The sequence below is a fragment of the Neoarius graeffei genome, chromosome 17 (assembly GCF_027579695.1).
Source record: "Neoarius graeffei isolate fNeoGra1 chromosome 17, fNeoGra1.pri, whole genome shotgun sequence".
NCBI lineage: Eukaryota > Metazoa > Chordata > Actinopteri > Siluriformes > Ariidae > Neoarius > Neoarius graeffei.
Genome location: NC_083585.1, coordinates 47,711,992 through 47,739,264, shown reverse-complemented (window position 1 = coordinate 47,739,264; position 27,273 = coordinate 47,711,992). Strand labels below are relative to the sequence as shown.

The following is a 27,273-nucleotide window of genomic DNA, read 5'->3' as shown; positions in this document are numbered from 1 at the left end:
TGGCCTCGATCCGTAGACATTTCCGAAGCGGGTAGGAGGAACAAACCGCTGTCTTTCAAACTGTCTCTGTGCGTATAGGCCAACGCTCTGACCAATCAGCGCAACAGTGACTGTGACGTAGTCAGAGCGACAGAAAGCAGTGGGGGAGGCCTTGAAATAAATAATTTTTCAAAATGCGTATTAATTAACAGGTTCTAGATATTAAGAAGTTTGGAGATAATGACCACAAGTTTGGAGTCTGTACCACATACACATTTTTTTCCAAGTGTTTTTCAAGGGTTTACTTAAACTGTTTTTGAGAGTTTTTATTTAGTGGTGTTTGGTGAAATAATTTCCCTTAAATTTAAAATAACGGGAAAATAAGAAACAATCAAAAAGTAATGTTTCAAAGCTGTTTATTAATTCTTGGTACTGCACAAACTAGCCCCATCCTTTTGGCTACGAGCGGAGCCAGCTGGTAGATCAGACTTTTGCCATAGCCGGTCGGCAAAACAGCGAAAACGTCCTTCTTGAAAAGGAATGAGCGGAGAGCCTCTTCCTGCTCATGTTTCAACGAAAACTCCAAGTCTAATTCTTCTAAAACTGATTCCAAAGCGGAGTCAAACGCGCGCTGTTCACTAGCCGTAGCCATCTTTCCTGTTGTGCTTTCTCCAGCATCGCGCAGCTTTGTCGTCACTCCTGCAAAAGCCCGCCCAAAGAATCCAAACAAAAACCTTGCGTTGTGATTGGCGGGCACGATTTGATGCCCGGGGTGTTTTTGTTTATATGGTGCGAGGCTAGACCCATTCGCTAGGCAAAAATATTTTTGGCCGCTAGGCGGGTGGGTCTAGTTTACTAGGCTAGCCTTAATGAGCAGTTCAACAAAAATCGCTTCTTCTCAGTCAATTCCTCGCCATTTTGGATTCTTTCTGGTAAATAGGTCGGTATTCCTAGGGTGGATATAGCTTCTGTATATAGCTTGCAACATTTATTGCACAAGATGACCCACTTTAGATCGTTCCTTCTGGACTAGACGGGGCCGGAGTGAGCTACGCCGTCACTGACGGTTTCATTGTCCATTTACAGTTACGTTTAATGTTGCCAGACTGACTGCTCTATCAACATGTATACAGTCTTTCGTGATGTGCGCTTGTGTCCTCTGAGCCCGATGTGGAGAAGAGCGGATGATGTGGCCTGATGTTGGGTTCAGTGTGACTGACGGTGTGACGACATAATTGGAACAGCGCTGCGACAGGAACGAGAGCGAGATAGACACAGAGAAGGGACAAACCTCAAACACTGAGGGTGACAGTCCTGCTGAGGAACAGTGATTAAAGCTCCATCAAAGTGTCTTCCTTTGAGTCTTCAATCTGTCAGGGACTCATCCTACGCCTTTAAACCTCCAGCAGTGATGTGGGCGTGTCACATGTCCGTTAGTCCATGTGATCCCTTCCTCCCCTCCTTCCTTGTCTCCCTCTCTCTCTCTCTCTCTCTCTCCATGTCCCTCTTCTCAGACTGACAATCCAAGTCCGTCCCCTGTAATTTTCAAGGCCATAGATAGGCAAACTGGGATGAGAGATCGAAAGAATGAAGGCGGGGAGGGATGAAAAACAGAAGACGAGTGCGGAAAAGTAAAAGCGTGGAGAAGCAAAATTAGTCACACTGTAGATAAATCTGAAAAGGAGCCCCTGGGAGGTATTTAATAGGAGAAAACTGACCGTGGAAGTGCATCACAGTGGGTTAGTTACAAAAAATGGAGGGAGGTGTGCCGATAGATGGATGGAAGGAATTGTGAAAAGGCTTCTGATTGGTGCCAGGAAACCAAAAAAGAAGAGGAGTTTGAAAGAAAGAGTAGCTAGGAGGATTAAACTCCTGTGCTTACAGTCTTCACAAAGCTGGAAGCCTGCAATTTAGATATAAAATGACCAAAAAAAAAAAAAAAGAGGCGGAGAGCATAAGAAAGGGAAAGGGAGACCAAGACATGAGAGATGAGGATAGACAGAAGAGGAGAGAAAAGAAAGGCATGATGTGTGCCAGGTTGGGAGAGGGTACAAGTAGATACAGGTGGCTGGTTTAGACGGCTAGAGAAAGCAGAACACTCTTGCTTATGAGATCCAGCGCACTCTTCACCAAAGACCCGAACAAATGCTTTTTTATATCGCAGATTAACACACACTCCACCCGGCCGCCCACACGCACACGCACACACTCCCACAATGAGACTGAGACAAAAGGGCCTTCCACGGCGAAACAAAAGGATAATAATTCCCCAGTGCGAAATTGAGCTCGCGCTCTCCAGCTCGGCTTTAGCGGCCTTATCTAAAGCAGACATGATTCATCGCTTTTAGGCGGCGCAGCCTGCTTATTTTCCTGCAAGCTATTTTTTAATTTTCCTCTCCCTCCCTTCTGCACATGCATCCATCTCACTCTCTATCTATCTATCCACAGAAATGAGACCGGAGGTGGAAAGAGGGAGTGGGTCAGCTGAAAACGAGGGTCTACAGGGCAGCATTTGCTGCTTTTTTAGCACGTTGTTGAATTATCAGTGTGAGCAGTGGGCAGCATCAGAGCATGTTCTCCTGAGAGCATGGCAGCTAAGCGTAATGGATATAAGGTTGGGTCAGCCTCTCTGGCTAACCACACCATTAGAGCTCACAGCACTCAGGGTAGTCATGCCATATATATATATATATATATATATATATATATATATATATATATATATATATATATATATATATGTGTGTGTGTGTGTGTGTGTGTTTTGAGTAGCTGCCTATTTTTTTTTAACAGCATTTTTAAACACCGTCTTTAAAAGCCAGAAAATCAGTGAGTGGCTGTTGAGGTATTCTTGGGTTTCAGTCACGTGACTTTTCTTAGCGATTTCACGTCCAGTAAAACAGCTTGTGGTCTAGCAAACCAAGGCCGAATCCCATTTCACCCCTTGGACCAACCCCTTGGCCCTTCCCCTCCATTTTGCGCGTTCACGTGAAGGGGTAGGGGTATCCCAATCCCAGTTAACGCGGAGGGGTAGGGGAAGGGGTAGGGCTTCTGTACCCCTCCAAACGGAGATTTTCCTGGAGCTGACTCCGAACGAAGGGGTTTGAGTGATTTCCCACAATGCCATGCGGATTTCAGAAAGATGGCGGTTCCCGAGGCGAAAGATTGTCATAAATGTATTTTCTCCATTATTTACGTGTTTTAAGTTGTTATCCAGAGGAAACACGCCGCTTGATTCGCTTTCGAGCTGAGAATGAGCAGCGATTTCTGAAATCCAAGCTGCTGCTAAAAAGCTTTGGGAGTGAGTATTGTTTTCGGTTGCTTTACTGCGTACGTTTTGTTCTGTTATTCTCGCTTTTATTGTTTACATGAGTGTTCTGACACCTCATTCTGTCGGATGTGGTGCACGAAGCGCCAAAGATATCCCATTCAGTGGTGTTAGTTTACAAGTCACACCCTGCCAGCAGAGATTTCTGGTTCTGCCTCTGGCTCTGGCTGTAGCGGCTGGTCGCAGCCAATGACGCATTTGGTCGCGTTTTGCTAACGTAAACGCTGACGGAGGTACGCGATGACGTATGCGATCGTTGAAGGGCTATCCCAATACGTAAGGGTTGAATTTCAAGCCCTATCCCTTGTAGCTCAGTTTCAAGGGGAAGGGCCAAGGGGAAGGGGGAGGGGTAGGGGTAGAAATTAGAATTGGGATTGGGCCCAAAACGACTGCCATAGTGCAAACAACTAGTGATAACTTATCAGAGTATGCTACTAATCTAGAAGCCACTGCTGGCTTTAAATATATTCAGAAGATCGCTATGTGCAATGGAATCGACCCCTACAGTCTGGGAAAGAAGGATTTGTCATACGATCTCGAAAACTACCCTTCAGTCGAGTTCCCCGACATCTCGAACTATCTGGTGTTGCAGACGTCCTTCTACATCGCAAAACAGATGAAAGTGTGGAAGAGTATAGAGGCTTACAACTTTTTTTGTACGTGGCTGGGTAAAGGACCTCGGTATCAAGTCACTGCTGAATGAATCCTGTATTGTTTTTGCCCGTGTAAGTATTTTTTTTAAGCTTTTCATTCGTGTCTTTACAAGTGTAAACAAACAACAGCTGGCTTGGTTCTCGCTTGTGTTGGCTCTTATCTCTCAAGTAAATCATTCACAAAGATCATCAGAAACCCCTTTAAAGACCTGGATCTTATTTAACAAGACGGAGAAGTGATCACGGCGCATTGTAACTGTATGGCTGGGGAAGAATTTTGTCGCGACCTTCATGCATATGGACTTCGTGAGCAGGAAACAAAGAAACTGCTGGGGACTTTAGCGCTTCGTGATGAAAAAAAGTACCGCAAAATAACGACACATAGCAAGAAAAGTACTTGGAAAAACACTAAGGACGTAGCTGAGAGGGAGATACAAACCTTTCACCAAGTGATCACTGCAAACTCGAGCATGCTTCGACTCGGCTCCCTTCGATTTCAGTGAGAGGTTTAAAAGCCACCTTTCTCGACGTCTTTTTGTGAAATCCTGTGTTCCTTCACGGGGAACCCTGAAGAAACTTATCAGTTTCACGGTTTGATCGATTCGAACAACCTAAAACAATGCAAGTGTAAGGCATTTTTCATGCAAGCAATGCACCTTCTCCGTACAAACACACTGTCAGCTGAGCTTTGGTAGACCACCAGCTAAAGTTTTGAATAACTAATGAGGCGGATGTGACGTCACGTGAAACCCAAGAATTTGAACCAGGCACTAGTTGCCAGTAGTGACATATGAATGGGGCAGGACTTGGAAGGAGCTTTGATTGAAACATCATCATCTCATTCACGTATTACGTAAGGTCACTAACAGTTCTACCATGTTTGATGGACAGCCTGCAAATAGTTAAGAATCTTGTACTGTATGAAATAAAGCACAACAACGTACTTCTAATGAGTAAATATTGTAATCCTTTTATCACAAAATTAAGTTAATATACACTTTTCTGACAGTATTTTAGGTGTCATTGATATTTCTCTAACACTGACCAACCACACTGTAACTGTCTGTATCTGATAGGCCATTTAAACATAGTCTATATATTAAATAAAACATGACCGGCCATGCTCTTATCGGAAAACAATCAGTGATATTGTGGTGTGATGCAGCTTAATGCAAAATGGAGTTACTGTAACCAATAACTGTACGTTCTAAAGGGCTTTATTCCCGTTATACCAATTTGTTGTGGAAAATTATAGTAATTTTAATGACTTTTTATCAATTTATAGTTACATTTCATACTGTGTAACGTTTGTGAGACAACTGAAAGTTTCTGTTCATTTCCACTACAGCAGCGATAAATGGTCATTCCTTCACCATCGTCTAATCTAGAAGGATGGTAAATAAAATTGACTGTTTGTTCTGTCCATTATGTGCCATAAAGGCCAATTTATGCTGACAACCCAGTCCTCGCAGACGGCGCCGCAGATAGCGTCTGCGTAGCCCCCCCACCTTCGCAGACGCTCTGTGCGCACCTCCCAAAAATTGTGACCACCGCAGAAGCCTCGCAGACAGCGTCACAGACAAGAGGGCTCTGATTGGTCCACTCTACATCCGCTGTACACGCACTTCCGCTTCCCTACTTTCCCGGTTTGGTTTGTTTTCACGACCGCCATTTTTAAAAACACGAGCGAAGATGGAGCAGCACGAAGAGCGGTTGATCGAGGAAGTGAGGAAGTACGGACATCTATACGACTCCAGTTCTAGTCATTATAAGTAACCGGAGGATAAACACTCCACTAACCGCACCCACCAACTACTCCTAGCGATTTCGCGACTTCGCGCCCCCTTGCGTTGTGGCGGTGAATAACATCGCGCACGCCTATTACTCCCCGCTCAACGATAAATTACAACTGTCTGCGAAAAGCTATCTGCGAAAGCCTGGTCACAAGAGCATGCAGAGGCCTTAAGCCCCTCCCCTTTTGTGGGGTATCCGGTTATTGAGCACAAAAGTCTTTTTGCACAAATCCAAAGTCTTTTAGCACAAGTTCTAAAGTCCCTTAGCACAACTCTGGATTATGGTCACAATAATCGAAAAAAAAATAAAATAAAATACTCATCTCCATATAGGAAGTGGTTTATAATGATTGCTTAGGGACTGGATGCCGGAATTTCTGCTGCTGTCCATGTTAAGGATCAGTTGTTGATCCCTGAACCATGGACTGAAAATCCAATTCTTTGGTGTCTTTGGATATTTATAGTTAAGCCATAACAAACCTTGAAGCCTTGTTGGCACCTTCATACAGTAGATAACGTCAGTCACTTCTGATCATATCACAGATTCAACTGACTGTCAATAATTACGCGTTTGCCAAATTAATTAGCCGGGGGGATTGTGTCTCTTGCACTGCTTAACGTGTTTTGCCGACTAAGAGTTAACCAACAGTTGCGGTATGTAAACAAACAAAAGAAACTTCCACTAAAGTATCCTAGAATGAATGGCAATTAAATAAAAGTGCAATATAAATGTTCAGGAATGACAAAACAACCAAAATTAATATATTAATTGTTTATAATACAGCAATCGTGAAGCAAGAAGATGAAGAAGAAGAAGAGATTACACTAAGATGTAAGGGTTGTTTGATCATCAAGTCAAGTCTCGAAGCTGTGGCCAGTTTACAGGGAAATTCACTTTGTTGCAGCGTGTTTATATTTGATTTCAATATTTCTTTTTTTATTCAATGCCATCAACCGCTACCAAACGTCATCTCATCTCTCATTATCTCTAGCCGCTTTATCCTTCTACAGGGTCGCAGGCAAGCTGGAGCCTATCCCAGCTGACTACGGGCGAAAGGCGGGGTACACCCTGGACAAGTCGCCAGGTCATCACAGGGCTGACACATAGACACAGACAACCATTCACACCTACGGTCAATTTAGAGTCACCAGTTAACCTAACCTGCATGTCTTTGGAGGAAACCGGAGCACCCGGAGGAAACCCACGTGGACACGGGGAGAACATGCAAACTCCACACAGAAAGGCCCTCGCCGGCCCCGGGGCTCGAACCCAGGACCTTCTTGCTGTGAAGCGACAGCGCTAACCACTACACCACCGTGCCGCCCAAACGTCATTTAACACTAAATTATCAAATCAATAAACCACAAACACTCATTTGTAGATTGTAAGAGACTTTAGAACTTGTGCTAAAAGACTTTCGTGCTAAATAATCGGAAACCTTTTGTGTTGCATAGCCATTGCTCCATACTTCATTTATTTGTCCATTATCGTCTGTCCATTTACTCTTATGGGAACTCAAAAATCATTGACAGCCGTAGGTTTTTCCATCATGAAATTGTAGATTTTATAAAGTCAGGAGGGGTTTGTTGGGTTTCAATAATAATAATGTCGTATCACATTTTGTGTGTGGGTTGACGGGCACAGAGTACATGTTGAACTGTTGTAATCTGGGTGTATCGCCCAGCCCTTTAGGAAACTTTGGAAAACACTGTGTATGTATATACGAGTCATGTAGATTGGGCTCTATTTTTGAAATGGGTGACATGTTTAAAATAGCTCATGGCTGGCGGTGATCACACGTTCGGAAGATGTGCCGTGACGAAGAACATTTCCGTTCTTTAACATCGTCACTGGCACAATAAACACAGGGCATGACACAGCACCGAATAAGGTCAGACCTGAGATGAATATTCTGATTTATAGCAGGCTGAAAGGAGCAAGTACCAGCCAGCAGTTTACATTACTGTCACACACACACACACACACACACACACACACACACACACACACACACACACACACACACACACCAAGTCTTTCTTTCTGTGCAGTCTCTGGTCATATTAGCCAGACAGGGATCATTGCAAACATCTGTCCATCCGTTCTGCTCTCAGCAAGTCCTCAGATGGACCCTGGGCTCTAAAAACAGCACGGGGACACTGGGGAGAAAGAAAAGCAAAGCTGTTTAATACGGCATGCTCTCGTCCACTGCTGCACTCAGCTTGGCCTGTATGTGACTAAAAAAGCAAAGTCAGAAGTCAAAGTAGCTGGTAAATGTGTCCTGCAATCCCTACAGCATGCCTGCCCTATTTACAACATGACACAACCCCCCTACCGTATACACACACACACACACACACACACACACTGCCCTGCTGCCATCCAGGCCTGTGAAATGATCTCCCTTTTTTGAAAAATCCGGATTAAAGTCTGACAGGCCAAGTGTGTTTTGACCTTGTTACTCAGGGGAGGGGAAGACACACACACACACACTGAGGAGACAGTCAGCTATGACTTTCTGTCCTTTTGAAATGTCCTCTTTTGACACCATTAGAGCGTGCCATATTGTATGGAATGTAGCATTCTCAATATTTTGAGCAGGTAGCATTTGTGCTAGAAAAGTTCCACATTATAGCACTGAGGGCAAATTATACCATTAATCATTTTATTTGTGTGAAAGAAAAAAAAAACACAGAGGTAGAAAGTCTCACAACTCAAACATCTGAGCTAACAGGAACGAGCATGAAAACCTTTATCTTGTTCACGCCGTATCAGTGTTATGGTAACAAACCTACTGACTTCTAGATACTCACAGGGTCTGTGTCAAACTTGTGATTATCAGTTTCAAAGTCTGTGGCTCAGGTGGATAAGGCGCCATACCATAAATCTGGGGACCCGGGTTTGATTCCGACCCGAGGTCATTTCCAGATCCATCCCCGTATCTCTCTCTCCCGCTCATTTCCTGTCTCAACACTGTCCTATCCAATAAAGGTGAAAAACGCCCAAAAAAAATCTTTAAAAAAATGTGGTTTAGCTAACTGCTAAATGAAAAGGATGAGAATGCGGTTTAGCTAACTGCTAAATAAAAAAACAATAAAGTGGTTTAGCTAACTGCTAAATGAAAAAAAAAGTTAGAAAGTGGTTTAGCTAACTGCTAAATGAAAAAAAAAGTTAGAAAGTGGTTTAGCTAACTGCTAAATGAAAAGGGTTAGAATGTGGTTTAGCTAACTGCTAAATGAAAAGGGTTAGAATGTGGTTTAGCTAACTGCTAAATGAAAAGGGTTAGAATGTGGTTTAGCTAACTGCTAAATGAAAAGGGTTAGAATGTGGTTTAGCTAACTGATAAATGAAAAATGTTAGAATGCGGTTTAGCTAACTGCTAAATGAAAAGGGTTAGAATGTGGTTTAGCTAACTGCTAAATGAAAAGAGTTAGAAAGTGGTTTAGCTAACTGCTAAATGAAAAGGGTTAGAATGTGGTTTAACTAACTGCTAAATGAAAAGGGTTAGAATGTGGTTTAGCTAACTGCTAAATGAAAAGGGTTAGAATGTGGTTTAGCTAACTGCTAAATAAAAAAATAAAGTGGTTTAGCTAACTGCTAAATTAAAAGGGTTAGAATGTGGTTTAGCTAACTGCTAAATGAAAAAAAAGTTAGAAAGTGGTTTAGCTAACTGCTAAATGAAAAGGGTTAGAATGTGGTTTAGCTAACTGCTAAATGAAAAGGGTTAGAATGTGGTTTAGCTAACTGCTAAATAAAAAAAATAAAGTGGTTTAGCTAACTGCTAAATGAAAAGGGTTAGAATGTGGTTTAGCTAACTGCTAAATGAAAAGGGTTAGAATGTGGTTTAGCTAACTGCTAAATGAAAAGGGTTAGAATGTGGTTTAGCTAACTGCTAAATGAAAAGGGTTAGAAAGTGGTTTAGCTAACTGCTAAATGAAAAGGGTTAGAATATGGTTTAGCTAACTGCTAAATGAAAAGGGTTAGAATGTGGTTTAGCTAACTGCTAAATGAAAAGGGTTAGAATGTGGTTTAGCTAACTGCTAAATGAAAAGGGTTAGAATGTGGTTTAGCTAACTGCTAAATGAAAAGGGTTAGAATGTGGTTTAGCTAACTGCTAAATGAAAAAAAATTAGAAAGTGGTTTAGCTAACTGCTAAATGAAAAGGGTTAGAATATGGTTTAGCTAACTGCTAAATGAAAAGGGTTAGAATGTGGTTTAGCTAACTGCTAAATGAAAAGGGTTAGAATGTGGTTTAGCTAACTGCTAAATGAAAAGGGTTAGAATGTGGTTTAGCTAACTGCTAAATGAAAATGGTCAGAATGCAGTTTAGCTAACTGCTAAATGAAAAGGGTTAGAATGTGGTTTAGCTAACTGCTAAATGAAAAGGGTTAGAATGTGGTTTAGCTAACTGCTAAATAAAAAAAAATAAAGTGGTTTAGCTAACTGCTAAATTAAAAGGGTTAGAATGTGGTTTAGCTAACTGCTAAATGAAAAAAAGTTAGAAAGTGGTTTAGCTAACTGCTAAATGAAAAGGGTTAGAATATGGTTTAGCTAAGTGCTAAATGAAAAGGGTTAGAATGTGGTTTAGCTAACTGCTAAATGAAAAAAAAGTTAGAAAGCGGTTTAGCTAACTGCTAAATGAAAGGGGTTAGAATGTGGTTTAGCTAACTGCTAAATGAAAAGGGTTAGAATGTGGTTTAGCTAACTGCTAAATGAAAAGGGTCAGAATGCAGTTTAGCTAACTGCTAAATGAAAAGGGTTAGAATGTGGTTTAGCTAACTGCTAAATGAAAAGGGTTAGAATGTGGTTTAGCTAACTGCTAAATAAAAAAAATAAAGTGGTTTAGCTAACTGCTAAATTAAAAGGGTTAGAATGTGGTTTAGCTAACTGCTAAATGAAAAAAATAAAGTGGTTTAGCTAACTGCTAAATGAAAAGGGTTAGAATGTGGTTTAGCTAACTGCTAAATGAAAAGGGTTAGAATGTGGTTTAGCTAACTGCTAAATGAAAAGGGTTAGAATGTGGTTTAGCTAACTGCTAAATAAAAAAAATAAAGTGGTTTAGCTAACTGCTAAATTAAAAGGGTTAGAATGTGGTTTAGCTAACTGCTAAATGAAAAAAAGTTAGAAAGTGGTTTAGCTAACTGCTAAATGAAAAGGGTTAGAATGTGGTTTAGCTAACTGATAAATGAAAAGGGTTAGAATGTGGTTTAGCTAACTGCTAAATAAAAAAAATAAAGTGGTTTAGCTAACTGCTAAATTAAAAGGGTTAGAATGTGGTTTAGCTAACTGCTAAATGAAAAAAAAAGTTAGAAAGTGGTTTAGCTAACTGCTAAATGAAAAGGGTTAGAATGTGGTTTAGCTAACTGCTAAATGAAAAGGGTTAGAATGTGGTTTAGCTAACTGCTAAATAAAAAAAATAAAGTGGTTTAGCTAACTGCTAAATGAAAAGGGTTAGAATGTGGTTTAGCTAACTGCTAAATGAAAAGGGTTAGAATGTGGTTTAGCTAACTGCTAAATGAAAAGGGTTAGAATGTGGTTTAGCTAACTGCTAAATGAAAAGGGTTAGAATATGGTTTAGCTAACTGCTAAATGAAAAGGGTTAGAATGTGGTTTAGCTAACTGCTAAATGAAAAGGGTTAGAATGTGGTTTAGCTAACTGCTAAATGAAAAGGGTTAGAATGTGGTTTAGCTAACTGCTAAATGAAAAGGGTTAGAATGTGGTTTAGCTAACTGCTAAATGAAAAGGGTTAGAATGTGGTTTAGCTAACTGATAAATGAAAAGGGTTAGAATGTGGTTTAGCTAACTGCTAAATGAAAAAAAATTAGAAAGTGGTTTAGCTAACTGCTAAATGAAAAGGGTTAGAATATGGTTTAGCTAACTGCTAAATGAAAGGGGTTAGAATGTGGTTTAGCTAACTGCTAAATGAAAAGGGTTAGAATGTGGTTTAGCTAACTGCTAAATGAAAAGGGTCAGAATGCAGTTTAGCTAACTGCTAAATGAAAAGGGTTAGAATGTGGTTTAGCTAACTGCTAAATGAAAAGGGTCAGAATGCAGTTTAGCTAACTGCTAAATGAAAAGGGTTAGAATGTGGTTTAGCTAACTGCTAAATGAAAAGGGTTAGAATGTGGTTTAGCTAACTGCTAAATAAAAAAAATAAAGTGGTTTAGCTAACTGCTAAATTAAAAGGGTTAGAATGTGGTTTAGCTAACTGCTAAATGAAAAAAATAAAGTGGTTTAGCTAACTGCTAAATGAAAAGGGTTAGAATGTGGTTTAGCTAACTGCTAAATGAAAAGGGTTAGAATGTGGTTTAGCTAACTGCTAAATAAAAAAAATAAAGTGGTTTAGCTAACTGCTAAATTAAAAGGGTTAGAATGTGGTTTAGCTAACTGCTAAATGAAAAAAAGTTAGAAAGTGGTTTAGCTAACTGCTAAATGAAAAGGGTTAGAATGTGGTTTAGCTAACTGATAAATGAAAAGGGTTAGAATGTGGTTTAGCTAACTGCTAAATAAAAAAAATAAAGTGGTTTAGCTAACTGCTAAATTAAAAGGGTTAGAATGTGGTTTAGCTAACTGCTAAATGAAAAAAAAAGTTAGAAAGTGGTTTAGCTAACTGCTAAATGAAAAGGGTTAGAATGTGGTTTAGCTAACTGCTAAATGAAAAGGGTTAGAATGTGGTTTAGCTAACTGCTAAATAAAAAAAATAAAGTGGTTTAGCTAACTGCTAAATGAAAAGGGTTAGAATGTGGTTTAGCTAACTGCTAAATGAAAAGGGTTAGAATGTGGTTTAGCTAACTGCTAAATGAAAAGGGTTAGAATGTGGTTTAGCTAACTGCTAAATGAAAAGGGTTAGAATATGGTTTAGCTAACTGCTAAATGAAAAGGGTTAGAATGTGGTTTAGCTAACTGCTAAATGAAAAGGGTTAGAATGTGGTTTAGCTAACTGCTAAATGAAAAGGGTTAGAATGTGGTTTAGCTAACTGCTAAATGAAAAGGGTTAGAATGTGGTTTAGCTAACTGCTAAATGAAAAGGGTTAGAATGTGGTTTAGCTAACTGATAAATGAAAAGGGTTAGAATGTGGTTTAGCTAACTGCTAAATGAAAAAAAATTAGAAAGTGGTTTAGCTAACTGCTAAATGAAAAGGGTTAGAATATGGTTTAGCTAACTGCTAAATGAAAGGGGTTAGAATGTGGTTTAGCTAACTGCTAAATGAAAAGGGTTAGAATGTGGTTTAGCTAACTGCTAAATGAAAAGGGTCAGAATGCAGTTTAGCTAACTGCTAAATGAAAAGGGTTAGAATGTGGTTTAGCTAACTGCTAAATGAAAAGGGTCAGAATGCAGTTTAGCTAACTGCTAAATGAAAAGGGTTAGAATGTGGTTTAGCTAACTGCTAAATGAAAAGGGTTAGAATGTGGTTTAGCTAACTGCTAAATAAAAAAAATAAAGTGGTTTAGCTAACTGCTAAATTAAAAGGGTTAGAATGTGGTTTAGCTAACTGCTAAATGAAAAAAATAAAGTGGTTTAGCTAACTGCTAAATGAAAAGGGTTAGAATGTGGTTTAGCTAACTGCTAAATGAAAAGGGTTAGAATGTGGTTTAGCTAACTGCTAAATAAAAAAAAATAAAGTGGTTTAGCTAACTGCTAAATTAAAAGGTTTAGAATGTGGTTTAGCTAACTGCTAAATGAAAAGGGTTAGAATGTGGTTTAGCTAACTGCTAAATGAAAAAAGTTAGAAAGTGGTTTAGCTAACTGCTAAATGAAAAGGGTTAGAATGTGGTTTAGCTAACTGCTAAATGAAAAGGGTTAGAATGTGGTTTAGCTAACTGCTAAATGAAAAGGATTAGAATGTAGTTTCGCTAACTGCTAAGTCAAAATAGAATGTGGTTTAGCTAACTGCTAAATGAAAATAGTTAGAATGTGGTTTAGCTAACTGCTAAATGAAAAGGGTTAGAATGCGCTTTAGCTAACTGCTAAATGAAAAGGGTTAGAATGTGGTTTAGCTAACTGCTAAGTCAAAATAGTTAGAATTTGGTTTAGTCAACTGCTGAGTGTAATTTCTGCATTCAAGGTAAGCTTAGAGAAAAATCTCCAAATCATCATGTTAGCATAATAATTCTGATGCGGCAGTATTTGGATAAACAGGTTCTTTCACATGAATGCAAAAGTGATTGATTTCATCTAGCATGCGCAACATCTTACGAGACGTCGTTAGCCTCATGTAGGTCTGAAACCTGTGGGTTATCAAAACGTCGCACCGTGCCTCTCTAACCTTGCGAATCTTTTGCTCTTTCATCACGCTCTTCCCCTTCAGGAGCGCTCTCGTGTAATTAAGCTGCTAAACCAGCGTCTAAGAATTGGGTAATTCAGCAAAGAGGAATTATTCCAATTTGAAATGAGTCATTAACCAGCAGTGATGTGTTGTCAGGCTTTTTCCAGAAAACAGATTTGGATTGCAGTGAATCACTCCTACGGTGCGAGCTTATTCGTGTTGTGATGTATGTGCATATTACAGGATTTACATTTTTGGACTGCTGTCACAGTGGATCAGTTGACATGTCTACGTCTCGTGTTTATATTTTGAGCTTGGCATATGCCTCATCCTGGCTTGGATAAGATGTGAGCATGTTGGAATGCTCAGTGTGAAAGGTAATATGTATGCGTACTTATTAATGGGATCTGGCGATTACTGAAAAGGAAGCGAGTCATTGTGTGAATTCCGCTCAAAGCCCAGGCTGCTGTGATTAATTCATCACAAGCTGTAAACGTTTAGCTGGAGCAACGTGCTTTAAATTGCAATCGATTCTTATATAGTGCTGCATTCAACATGCAGAATCCCAAAAGCACAGTACAATTAGAGAGTCCACGAAAAGACTCAATAACTTGTATCCAAAAAAAAAAGTGAAGCAAACGCTTCAAAAATGCATGAACACTGCTGGTTTAGTTCTGTATAGAAACATCAATTGGTAATCTTCAGAAAAATCTTGAAGATGTGTGTGCTGAACAGACGACTTCTGTTCAGCGCACACACACACACCTTCAGATGGGATAAGGAGTATCTTTCACCATTGTACTGCAGATTTTTCACCACTCAACACTCTCTCTCACTCTTCTTTTCTACCTGGATCCAAGATCAAGAAGGCCTGTTCAAAAATGCACCAGCTCAAATCAGAGAGATAGAGAGAGAGAGAGATGCCTTTATGTGTGTCAGAGAGAAATACAAAGAAAGCAACAGAGACGGATGATGTGCAACTGAGAACAGAAAGACAAATAAGAGCCAGAGAAAGACAGAGATGGAAGTATAGTGGTACGTGTGTGTTGGTGGCAGTTGGAGGGGAGGGGGTTCCTTGCAGCGCCCGTCGATGGACTGGATAATTGAGTGCGGCCCAAACACTGTCAGCTAAGCTCGGAAGCCCCTTTTGACTGGCGAGAAAAAGAAGCCACGGGAATGACTGAGTGAAAGAGAGCGAGCAAAAAAAAAAACACAAGATGGAGAGAGAGAGAGAGAATGGGGAGAAAATCCAGTTCTCTCTAGAGGGGTGGGGGAAACCGCTATTGAAAAGCTATTAAACTTGCATTTAGCAGGATTGATTGGAAATGAAGAGGCCTATTAAAAGCGAGGGACAGGAGGACAATGGCTCGGCTCTGGACGCCGTATGTTGCCCTGATTTCACCCCCTCTGTTTAAACACCCTAACCCTAGAGCTAGGGGTTTGAGTGGGCTTAGGGCACAGTGAATGGACCTGGCTTTATCCTCCAGTCTACTATTTAACCACACAGTAAAAACGAGGGAGGGAGAGGAATAACAAAACCAAGAGGAAGGCTGTTTTCTTCTAAGAGTGCCAATATCCCCCTCCTCCTCATCCCCATCCCACCACTTCTTTTAAACTTCTAAAGCCTAAACTCTCTGTGTCTCTGAATGGATTTGTTACCTCCGGCTGGTTGCCATCTTTCTGGATCCGGTAGGGGTTTGGGAGCTCCAGCGATGAGAAACTCACAGTGAGGGAACAGCCATATTGACACTCTGTGTGGGTTTGCTGTGTGTCGGGGTTAGAAAGAATGAGGGAGCAAATAAAAGAGCCTTACGATGGGAAAATGCAGTAACTAACATTTTGGTTGAAATCGAAGGACTGGGTAAAAATAATCCTTTTGACACGTTTTATCTTCTGTGAAACTGACCAAGCTCTGAAACCCTCTCAAGTGTTGAGAAAATCACGGCGTAAAAAGCTTTACAGCAATAATTTTGGCATGAAACTTTCATGTCCGTTTTCTCCGTCGTTAGCAAAATCGATTCGATTATGTAAAATTCTTTGCTTATAAAAGGTACGGATAAGTAGCTAACATGACAATGGCAACAATCTTTTTTTTTTTTTCAATGTTTTAGTGCTTATACTGCTGAAACATTTAACAATTACTCCATGAAATCGAGTCATACATGAGTTGACAGCCGATGAGGCACGTAGCGCCGAGTCGGCTATAAAGGACATGGGACATGAAACATAAATGCACGCTATATGTTTCTTTCCATTAAAAATATGAATTAATTGCATCAACAAATACAAAATCATCTATTAAATTCAGCAAAATCGTTATATTCGTGATGATTATATGGCATTTCTGCTCGAGCTCCAATATGCATATTTTACAACCGGAAGAGCCGCTGTCACGTGATCATACGTCACAAAAGCTTTCGGGCACAGCACAAGCAGGTAGATGAATGGAGAAGTGAATGACAAGAAAATTGTTTTTATAGTCTTTAACGTACATTGAACATCATGGTAGGGCGGCACGGTGGTGTAGTGGTTAGCGCTGTCGCCTCACAGCAAGAAGGTCCTGGGTTCGAGCCCCGTGGCCGGCGAGGGCCTTTCTGTGTGGAGTTTGCATGTTCTCCCCGTGTCCGCGTGGGTTTCCTCCGGGTGCTCCGGTTTCCCCCACAGTCCAAAGACATGCAGGTTAGGTTAACTGGTGACTCTAAATTGACCGTAGGTGTGAATGTGAGTGTGAATGGTTGTCTGTGTCTGTGTGTCAGCCCTGTGATGACCTGGCGACTTGTCCAGGGTGTACCCCGCCTTTCGCCCGTAGTCAGCTGGGATAGGTTCCAGCTTGCCTGCGACCCTGTAGAAGGATAAAGCGGCTAGAGATAATGAGATGAGATGAGATGAGATGAACATCATGGTGTATTGTGCTGCTTATGGTTGCAATAATTCCAATGGGAAATGCCCTGGAGTAAGTTTTTTTGCATTCCCCAAGGACCCGAAGCTGAGGAAAGTGTGGGCTCACTACTGCCGTAGAAAAAACTTTGCACCTACTGTTTCTCCACAAACTGTGTTCGGACCATTTCACTGAGGATTCTTTCAACATTAATACTCAGGTACTGAGCGATATTAATTGCCAAGCCAAATTTAAGAGGCCGTATAGCCGGGTTCATGGAGGCAGTGATAGCGCCATAATATACAGGACCTAACATTCCTGCAACTGTAGAGACAGTCAAGAAATCCTGTACACTGTAAATGCAAATATTCAAATTAATTAGAAATGATTAGTGAATCAAACTTAGAAATCATCAACCTGTTGTCAACACTAATATTAAATAAATAACTGCTAATTTCAAGTTGGAGAACACGCTTAACTTAGTGTACTCCACTTCAGTTAAATTAGAAAATATAATTTATTGTCCCAGAGTCCTTTGGGCGTTGTGTTTAGACATGCGCAGACCTGCCCCATCTACGCGCGGTCTTTTCAGCACATGCACCAGGATTAACAAAAGTGGAACATGTTTCCAGAGCCTTAAATGATGCGTTGTTTAGCATTTAAAATAAATGTTAATTTCAAAGTAAATCCAATGTGTTCACCATTCATTTTGTTTGGGGGCTCATTACCTTGTATTGTGTGTTTGTTTGTTTTTTTATTAAATTAGCATGTCCTATTGTCTTTCGCAAAACTCTTTGGTCAAGAAAATTAAAGTTAAATTGGCCTCAATATGAAGGATGAGTAAAACTAGAGAATTAAGCTTTCACAATTCATGAATATTAAGTTAAATTTATGAAAAAAGATATCTGAAAGCCATTGATTTGAGTACTGTAAACTTAAAATAAATAAGTTAATGTAATCAAAATTATATAAGATGAGTACTGCAAACTCACAATAAATAAGTTAATGTAATCAAACTAATCTAAGTTAATTTGAGTACTGCAAACTCACAAAAAATAAGTTAACCCAATCTAATTTATCTAAATCAACATAAATTACTTTTTTTGAGGCAACGACTTTGCATATTTTTTTTAAGTAAAGTCAACTTATTATATTTTACAGTGTAACATTAATGGATATTTAAATAAATGTTATGTTGGTAAGTTTGTTTAACTTTTCTTAATTTTCATCTCTTTCGCCAAATGGCGTAGTGTTGTTGGCTGTGTGATGGCGTTTCGCCATTTTGAATGTTTTCATCTCGGACTCTGGAAGCATTGTATCTCAATCAATCTCGAAAAATATCAGCAAAAAAAAACTAGCTTGCAACGGACTTTAGCTAGATCTATGATGAACTTTCAATGTATGATACAAAAATAATACTTCTTTCAACAGATCATTAGCCTTTGAGCAGAATTGTTTTTAACTTACCAGGAAGTGTTATTGAGCCGACCGCTTTCAGTTTCATGGGGATTGAATGAACTCTCACTCTCAGAATCATCTGACCCATCAGAATAAAGACAAGATCCATATTCATGTGAATTTCCAGCTATCGGTTCGAATTGATAGGGTCTAACTTCACATCTCTGTGAAACATCGGGAATGTCACTGTCGATGGTGTCCATTTCGGTAACCTGTTTACATTAGATTCCCAAGCGCTGGCTCCTTGGAAAGTTTTTGTGACGTCACGGGTCACGTGACCACCTAGCTAATTAACGAATCATTGTTTTACGCTGATGTATAAAAAAGTTGAATAATGTGATGATTTTCACATTTTTGACGCCCTGCAGTGATTTAGATGGCATTTCTTATGTCCTTTATACATAATTATACCCAGAAAAAAAAATCCATGTCCCATGTCCTATAAGCCACGTACGACAAGATTGAGTGGAATAATTGTTTTATTCTATCCACATTCACTGGATTTTGAGAAATGGAGCATTTTTATTTTTTGCAAATTTGATAAATAAAAACTTTATACAAAACGTCCAACAAAATCATTTCCGCTCAGGCGGACTTCTTAAAAACCGATCGATGGCTCCACGAATTGACTTAAGCATTGTTGTTTTGCAGAAAGTGCCGTCTTGCCGAGGTATAGAATAGCTTTACACATTTATTTAATTCTTCCTTGGACATTTCAGTTCTGTAATTTTCAAAACTTCTTTGAACTTTTGAACCAGTCTAAAAAAAATTAACACATTTTAATGCTTAAAGATGAAGAATGTAAACAAACCGGTGAAATGACGGGAGCAATTTGTGAAAAATGTGATGATAATTCTTGAAAAATAAAAAAAAAAGATATGTTCTTACCATCCAATACTTTCATTCCATATTTTGTTGCTTTTTTGTGTGTGTTTTGTTTTCGAGTAGAGTTTTTATTTCATCCTCGGTTGGTTCAGCAACACGCTCTGCCATTTTGTTTTTCTCTACTCACGATATATGAGCTGATATCCTAGTAGTAGAGTAGCCAATCAGAGCGCACGATTGCTCATATCCAGTGAATGTGGACAGAATCATAATTATTATATCATGGCTATTAATAAGAAAACTCAAAGTGGTTATTGTTTTATAGTGGCGTGTCACGTTATCACTTTTGACTAGTACCAGGGACTCGGTCTTTTCTGTCCTTTTCATCTTTAAGCCTGTTGTTTCCATTGTTGACCTTTTAAACACAAAGTGTCGTGTTGTCACTTCGCTAATCAGAGAATGAAAGTCGAGAAACAGTCTGTGAAAATGCTCTCCTTTCTGAACTCAGGTCTTTAGCTCTTATAGCTACTGTCTGGTTCTCTGGACTAATGAGCTGCCTTCAGCTAAATCATTTATATAAATAACCATGAGTGGATGAACTGCAACAGGGGATCTGCGACAGAAGCTGAGAAGGTTCGTGTTTAGAGTAAAGGTCTACTTGAGATCTTTTCAGAAAAGGAAACCCTTTGTTACAGGGCTCTATAAAGAATCGTTTCCAAAAAACCTTTTAGCATCCCAGTGTGAAGCAGTATTTCTTCAGTACAAATAAGAATTAGCTTAGTAAACGTATTATAATGTGATTTCACTGGAGGATCGGGAACATCTATAATTTGAGAGGAGGAAATACAAAAGACTGATGAAGACCGAGAGGATCACGAGCAGTACAGCCAGGACTCAAAGCAGGTGCTACCCCCTCCCACCCTCTTTCTTTCCTTCAACCCTACACTCTCTCGCTCTCTCCGTCTCTCTCTTATTGCACACAACTGATGGCCCTCATGGGATGCCAAACACTACTTTGATTGTTTAACATCGGTTCATACAAAAGGCACACCACCCCCACCTACAAACCGAGTTACGGACAGAGTTACAGATTCCACAGCTCAGTAGGGCATCGCTCTCTCCATCAGTCCGCCATATGGACAGAGGAAAGAGTTAAATAAGTCATGAACAGCTGACACCCAGCCTCCTCATTCAGCGCGGGAAACCAAAATGTGTCTCAGCCTGAGCCAGGAGAGAGAGAGAATGACGCAACATGAGCCATGTTAGCATCAACCAGATAGCCCCCTGTAGAGCAAGCCATTTCGCAATGATATACGACAGGCTTTTGCAGCTTCGCTTATATCCTCCAGGCAGTCATTTCCACAAGGCAAACTCATGCTAGCTGGATGCAAAAAGGCGACTCCCTCCTGTAGCACAGACCTTGAGTAATGGCTGATGTGTTTCATTGATGCTAATGCTAGCACAGTACCGGTGACAGACGATGGCGAATACAGATGGGCCGGTGTGGTTTTTTTGCTGATTCTGCTCTCACATGGTAACGCGCTCTGTGCCTGCCTGTCCCTCTCCTCCTGTAAAATCACTGACCTCAAAGTGCCGGTGCAAGTAGCATGACAGATAGTCCATCATGCTGAAGCTAGAGTATCGGCATGGCTTTCCCATGGTGCAGCCATCGCCAAGCAAGCTCATCTAAAAGACAGAATCAGTGAAGCAGGCAAGACAAGAGAGGGAAAAAAAAAACCCTCAGGGCAATAGTATTATGATCCTATTGAACTTTTTTTGTGCAAGAGTGGACTGGCTAAGTCAAATTGGAGTTTAAATTAGTTTAAATTGTACGCCTACTGAAAGTGACATTGCGTGTTGAAACTTTTTTTTTTTCTTAATTGGGTGTTATGTCATCTTGAAATTTGTGGAACTCAAAAGTTTATATCTTTTCAATTTTTAATCAACTGTATCTGTTCCTCCAACAGCGACTGAAGCGGCCTACTTTTCCCAGCAGCCCCAGGACCAGGTTGTAGTGGCTGGCCAATCAGTGACGCTTCCGTGTGTCATCGTGGGATACCGAGGCATGGTGCAGTGGACTAAAGATGGCCTAGCACTTGGTGGAGAACGGGATTTACCTGGTAAGAGCTTTAGAACAGCCATTACTAACTGGGTATAAATTGGTACAGCAGTATTCCATAAAGAGTCATTCTAAAATACTATGTATAGTATACTACAAGGACTTACATGGTGGATGCTCCATATAATCAGAGCCACATAATCACAAAGAAAAAAGTATAATTAAACAATATTGGCTGGCTTTGAGTGGTATATCAGATATATTCCATTCAGCTAGCATGATATTGAACGAGTCGAAGATGAGTCATACAAACACGTTCCTTTCGGGTGTTCAACGCGTCTTTCTCTTTCAAAATCTTTCGTATTTAATGACGCAAACCTGGCGCCCATGTTTGTTTACAAATCGTCAGTCGCTTGCTAGCACGGAAGTTTTATGTCTCCGAAATGTGACGTCATGTTATCTTGACAACCATGCACTATCGTAAACCATATTCAATGCTCATTCTCCACTGGGTAGAGTGATGTAATACACGTAGGATAAGCGATATGCTAACAATATTGCATGCTAACCTGCGAGAAGGGAATAGAACACGTTTTTATTCCATTGAAAACGTGTCCTGTCATCTCATCTCATTATCTCTAGCCGCTTTATCCTGTTCTACAGGGTCGCAGGCAAGCTGGAGCCTATCCCAGCTGACTACGGGCGAAAGGCGGGGTACACCCTGGACAAGTCGCCAGGTCATCACAGGGCTGACACATAGACACAGACAACCATTCACACTCACATTCACACCTACGGTCAATTTAGAGTCACCAGTTAACCTAACCTGCATGTCTTTGGACTGTGGGGGAAACCGGAGCACCCGGAGGAAACCCACACGGACACGGGGAGAACATGCAAACTCCACACAGAAAGGCCCTCGCCGGCCACGGGGCTCGAACCCAGGACCTTCTTGCTGTGAGGCGACAGCGCTAACCACTACACCACCGTGCTGCCAAACGTGTCCTGTATGTAGAATAATTGTTGATATAGTTAAGTTTTCCATGAAGAGATGTTTACTTCACATTATTATGGAAGGAGTTTTGAGTTTCAGCATTTCGCTGACACAGTAAGTTTGCTATCATGGGAATGACTTTTGTACTTTGTTTTTATTTATTTTGTTATTTTTGTTAACGGCGGCACGGTGGTGTAGTGGTTAGCGCTGTCGCCTCACAGCAAGAAGGTCCTGGGTTCGAGCCCCGGGGCCGGCGAGGGCCTTTCTGTGTGGAGTTTGCATGTTCTCCCCGTGTCCGCGTGGGTTTCCTCCGGGTGCTCCGGTTTCCCCCACAGTCCAAAGACATGCAGGTTAGGTTAACTGGTGACTCTAAATTGACCGTAGGTGTGAATGTGAGTGTGAATGGTTGTCTGTGTCTATGTGTCAGCCCTGTGATGACCTGGCGACTTGTCCAGGGTGTACCCCGCCTTTCGCCCGTAGTCAGCTGGGATAGGCTCCAGCTTGCCCGCGACCCTGTAGAAGGATAAAGCGGCTAGAGATAATGAGATGAATGAGATAATATTCTGCATTTTCTTTTGTTTTATTAACGTCAAGATAGAGAGAAAAAAAAAAGCAAGGCTGATGAAGCTCACATAAGTGATAACGGGAGCTTAGTTGTCTCATTGACATTCCAGAAGATTAAGTGTAACCATGAATGGATTAAAAAAAAAAAAAAAAGCATGGCATCGTGAATAAATTAATGAATTATTTTTACAAATATAATTATTTACAAATTGCTGTGGTATAAGAAGAAAAATACTGCAGTATGTGTAGTTATTGGAAAAGTAATCAATTTGGGGGTATAATCGGAATATACATAATTGTTACATACCAGTACAGTACCAGTCAAAAGTTTGTACACCCCTAGTCATTCAGAGGTTTTTCTGTATTTTGTATTTTCTACATTGTAGAAAATGTACAATACTGAAGTCAGCAAAACTGTGAAATAACAAACGGAACGTGTGGAATTATGTGGTGAACAAAAATGTGTTTAAAAAAAAACAAAATATGTTTATCTTTTAGATCAGGGGTCACCAAACTTTTTTTCTCTGGGGGCCACATTGTCGTTCCTGACTGTGATGGGGGGCCGGGGTCGGGTCAGCTATATAACAGAATTGTATGACCCAGACAAATACTGTATGACCACCAGCAGGCCTCATTGTGTAGTAGAGATTACGAGCCTGGCACAGCCATCCACACTACTATATCCACACTACTATATCCACACTACTATATCCACACTACTATATCAACACTTGATTCCTGGCACATATTTTTTATCTTTACTAGTGGTTTGCAAAAGTAGTAATCGAGTCTTCACACTTTGTTTTAATTTGAAATACCACAGATATTCCATTTATTTATTTATTTTGTAATACAAATAACATCAAAGCTGTCAAGGTAAGAAACATCTGCCTTGTTGAGGTGATTGACACTGGCAAAGGCGAGTGGAAAATTATAAATTGTAGGTAGGCCTGTTGATATTATTAATAATATTAATAATAATTGTGTGCAGCACTTAATAAAGGTAAAATAAATAGGCCTATAAAATAAATACATTTAAAAAAAACAGTGAAATTATAATAATATGAGCAATAGATCAATAGATCACAGCAGTTGTACTGTGTCCTGCACATCATTGCTCTCATCCATGGCCAAAGCAAAAAACTCGAATTCTGACGCTTTCTCATTCAACTGGTCATACACGTTGTCCCCCAAATCTTCGGTTCGCCTGGTTATAGTAGGTGCGGAGAGACTCACCGCGTTGAGCGCATCCTTCTTGTCGGGACACACCTCCTTGGCCACAGCAAGCATGCATACTTTAACAAAGTCCCCATCAGTAAACGGCTTTCCATGGGTAGCTAGTAGGTGAGCTACCTTATAGCTAGCTCGGACAGCAGCCTGGTTGATCTGGGTTTGGCGAAGGAATACATTCTGTTGTGCAGCCAGTCCGCATTTCATCCTCCGAATCCTGTCTTCTCTTGTTTGCCCTCGCAAACTAGCATACTCTTTGTGGCAGGTTTCGTAGTGACGACGCAGATTATATTCTTTGAAAACCAACACACTTTCTTTACATACAAGATAAACTGCACGGTCCTTACACTGAACGAAAAAATAATCGGTGGTCCACTGTTCTTTAAAAACTCTGCACTCTCTGTCAGCTTTTCGCTGACCGCTAGCCATTTTGCTGTCCTGAACACTGACAGTTCTCTGCGCGTGCGCTGCTTGTCACTGCTTGATCGCGAGCATATGACTGCTCCCCCCAGACCCCCTGCTAAAATTGTTTCCTCGGATTTTGTCATTTCTATTTCACAGCCCTGGTTTTACATCAAGAACCACTCAATTAAGTAAAGAGAAACGACATCCATCATTACTTTAAAGACATGAAGTGCTCTTTAAATAATAAAAAATAAAGAAAAAACACTGAATTAGAAGGTGTGTCCAAACTTTTGATGAGTACTGTATGTCCTTGCAAATATGTAGCTTTTGTTTGTAATTATAAAGGGTTATCACAGAACTGAAATGAAATTATCATCTATTTGGTTCTAATTTGGAACCAAATTTCAGTTCCCAATCCTAGTAATCAACTTTTGGGTGCTAACAGCAGCTCCACTTAAAGGAACAGTCCACCGTACTTCCATAATGAAATATGCTCTTATCTGAATTGAGACGAGCTGCTCCGTACCTCTCCGAGCTTTGCGCGACCTCCCAGTCAGTCAGACGCGCTGTCACTCCTGTTAGCAATGTAGCTAGGCTCAGTATGGCCAATGGTATTTTTGGGGGCTGTAGTTAGATGCGACCAAACTCTTCCGCGTTTTTCCTGTTTACATAGGTTTATATGACCAGTGATATGAAACAAGTTCAGTTACACAAATTGAAACGTTAGTTACACTAACACCTTCTGCGCGCTTCGGCAGCGCATTGATACGGAGCTCAGATATCAATGCGCTGCCGAAGCGCGCAGAAGGTGTTAGTACGCCTGTCATTATAGTGCGGACTTTCCATAGCATAGAAAATCGCTACGTTTCAATTTGTGTAACTGAACTTGTTTCATATCACTGGTCATATAAACCTATGTAAACAGGAAAAACGCGGAAGAGTTTGGTCGCATCTAACTACAGCCCCAAAAAATACCATTGGCCATACTGAGCCTAGCTACATTGCTAACAGGAGTGACAGCGCGTCTGACTGACTGGGAGGTCGCGCAAAGCTCGGAGAGGTACGGAGCAGCTCGTCTCAATTCAGATAAGAGCATATTTCATTATGGAAGTACGGTGGACTGTTCCTGTAACATCGCACCACATCACACCATCCCATGTGTTGTTGATTATTTTCCTATAAAAGTGAGACTCCGTTGTGTTTTATTCCTTAGATGCCTGATAGATTTACAGTATTAAGGTTACCTCTGAGAGTGTTATATAATATTGCAAATTGCCTCTTGAATGTGAAGCTGCCAGATAATATAATGGCATACAAAAAAGGAAAAAAAAAAGTGAGATACAGCAGTAGCGTTTATTGGTAGAGTCAAGGCCACTCAAAGCCACACAGAGAGCCGTCTAGTGCCCACAATCGTGCATGTAAACTCTGCATGCTGCACTCTAAACTATAGGAGTCCATTTATAAAAGTCAGGCTTGTTCCATCATTGTCAAGATTCTCCCAATTATAGAGCAGGACACAAACCTTATTGGAGATATGGCAGGTTAAGGGCAATGGGCTGTATCCGAGTGTATGTGTGTGCATCGGAGAGAGTAATGTAATTGGCTCCTTTCAGTATAGCGCCGCTTTATTGAGTGAAGGAGCAGAAAAGGCAAACAAACTGCACATAGCACAAACAAGCGTTTAATTTGTCTAATCATCTCAGCTGTCTGGTCTCGGCGAGGTGGAGAATCAATTGCTGAGGGCTGACATTTAAAGACGTCACTGTGCATGGAGTTGATAGTGTCTCTGTACAGATGAAGCCCTGGTTCTGCACTGGTTTCCTGTGTGTGTGTGTGTGTGTGTGTGGTGACCAGCCCTTATCCCTGACAGTGTTGTGTGTTTTGTTTTTCTTTTGTGCCAGGTTGGGCACGTTATTCCCTGATGGGAGATCCGCTATCAGGGGAGCACAGCTTGGTGATCGAATCGGCAGAGCTGGCCGATGATGCCGTGTACGAATGCCAGGCCACACAAGCAGCACTGCGCTCACATCGAGCCAAACTCACTGTCCTGGGTAAGAACCGAGTGTGTGTGAGCGAGAGAGAGAGAAAGAGAGACTCTCCATAGTACGCCTCTCCAGCTACTGATTATTAACTGTAGGAGGAATTACAGCTTCCCTCATACTAGCCAATTTCATTAGCAGCGTTTTAAATACTGCCTGAAATGTGGAACGCTGCAACTTTGCGTTTCTCCTGAATAAACACTTCCTCACGTCGAGCCTATAAGTCATGACTTCATAATTTATTTGCAATTTTAAATCATGCCCTGGCAGTATTTTTTTTCAAAACCAAGCAAAACTGAGTTGATGTTGCTGTGGAAGAAAAATACCCCCCTTTCTCTGTCTCTCTCTCTCTCTCTCTCTCTCTCCTACCAGTAATCAGCACTGTGAAAGGCTAAGATAATGTGATTGCTGCAGTCACCGATGATTCGCATGCACAGTTAAAAGTCACAGTCTGCACAGTTAGCACTTTTCAAAGCGACTCTCAAAATTTGTCAACCGCAGGGCGCCTTTTACGCTAACGCCATGTGAATGATCTACATATTCACCGTAGATCATTTAGTGCTGGGGTGGGCAGAGGGGCCTCGCTGGGGATTTCAACACTGCAACAGCGGTGACACCTTGTGGGTGACAGCGGAACATCAACAAGGCCACTTCGGGTAATCCACCCCACCCCACCCCACCCCCACTCCCCACAGCCGTTTGTATAATAGTCCAACAACAATCCGAGTGTGTGTGGCTAGTGAAATAAGTCCAGCTGCACAGCCAGCTGCAACTTGCATGGAGACTTGTGCAGAGAAAA

The 27,273-nt window shown here is 40.8% G+C and overlaps 1 protein-coding gene across 1 annotated transcript in view; it reads left to right on the top strand.

The window, feature by feature from the left end:
* kirrel3l (kirre like nephrin family adhesion molecule 3, like) overlaps nt 1-27,273 on the top strand; it is an 82,697-nt gene that overhangs the window by 28,388 nt on the left and 27,036 nt on the right. The window contains exons 2-3 of the mRNA XM_060897685.1: nt 21,151-21,303; nt 26,337-26,486. Of these exons, the coding sequence (XP_060753668.1) occupies nt 21,151-21,303; nt 26,337-26,486 (303 nt within the window). The remainder of the gene's footprint in view (nt 1-21,150; nt 21,304-26,336; nt 26,487-27,273) is intronic.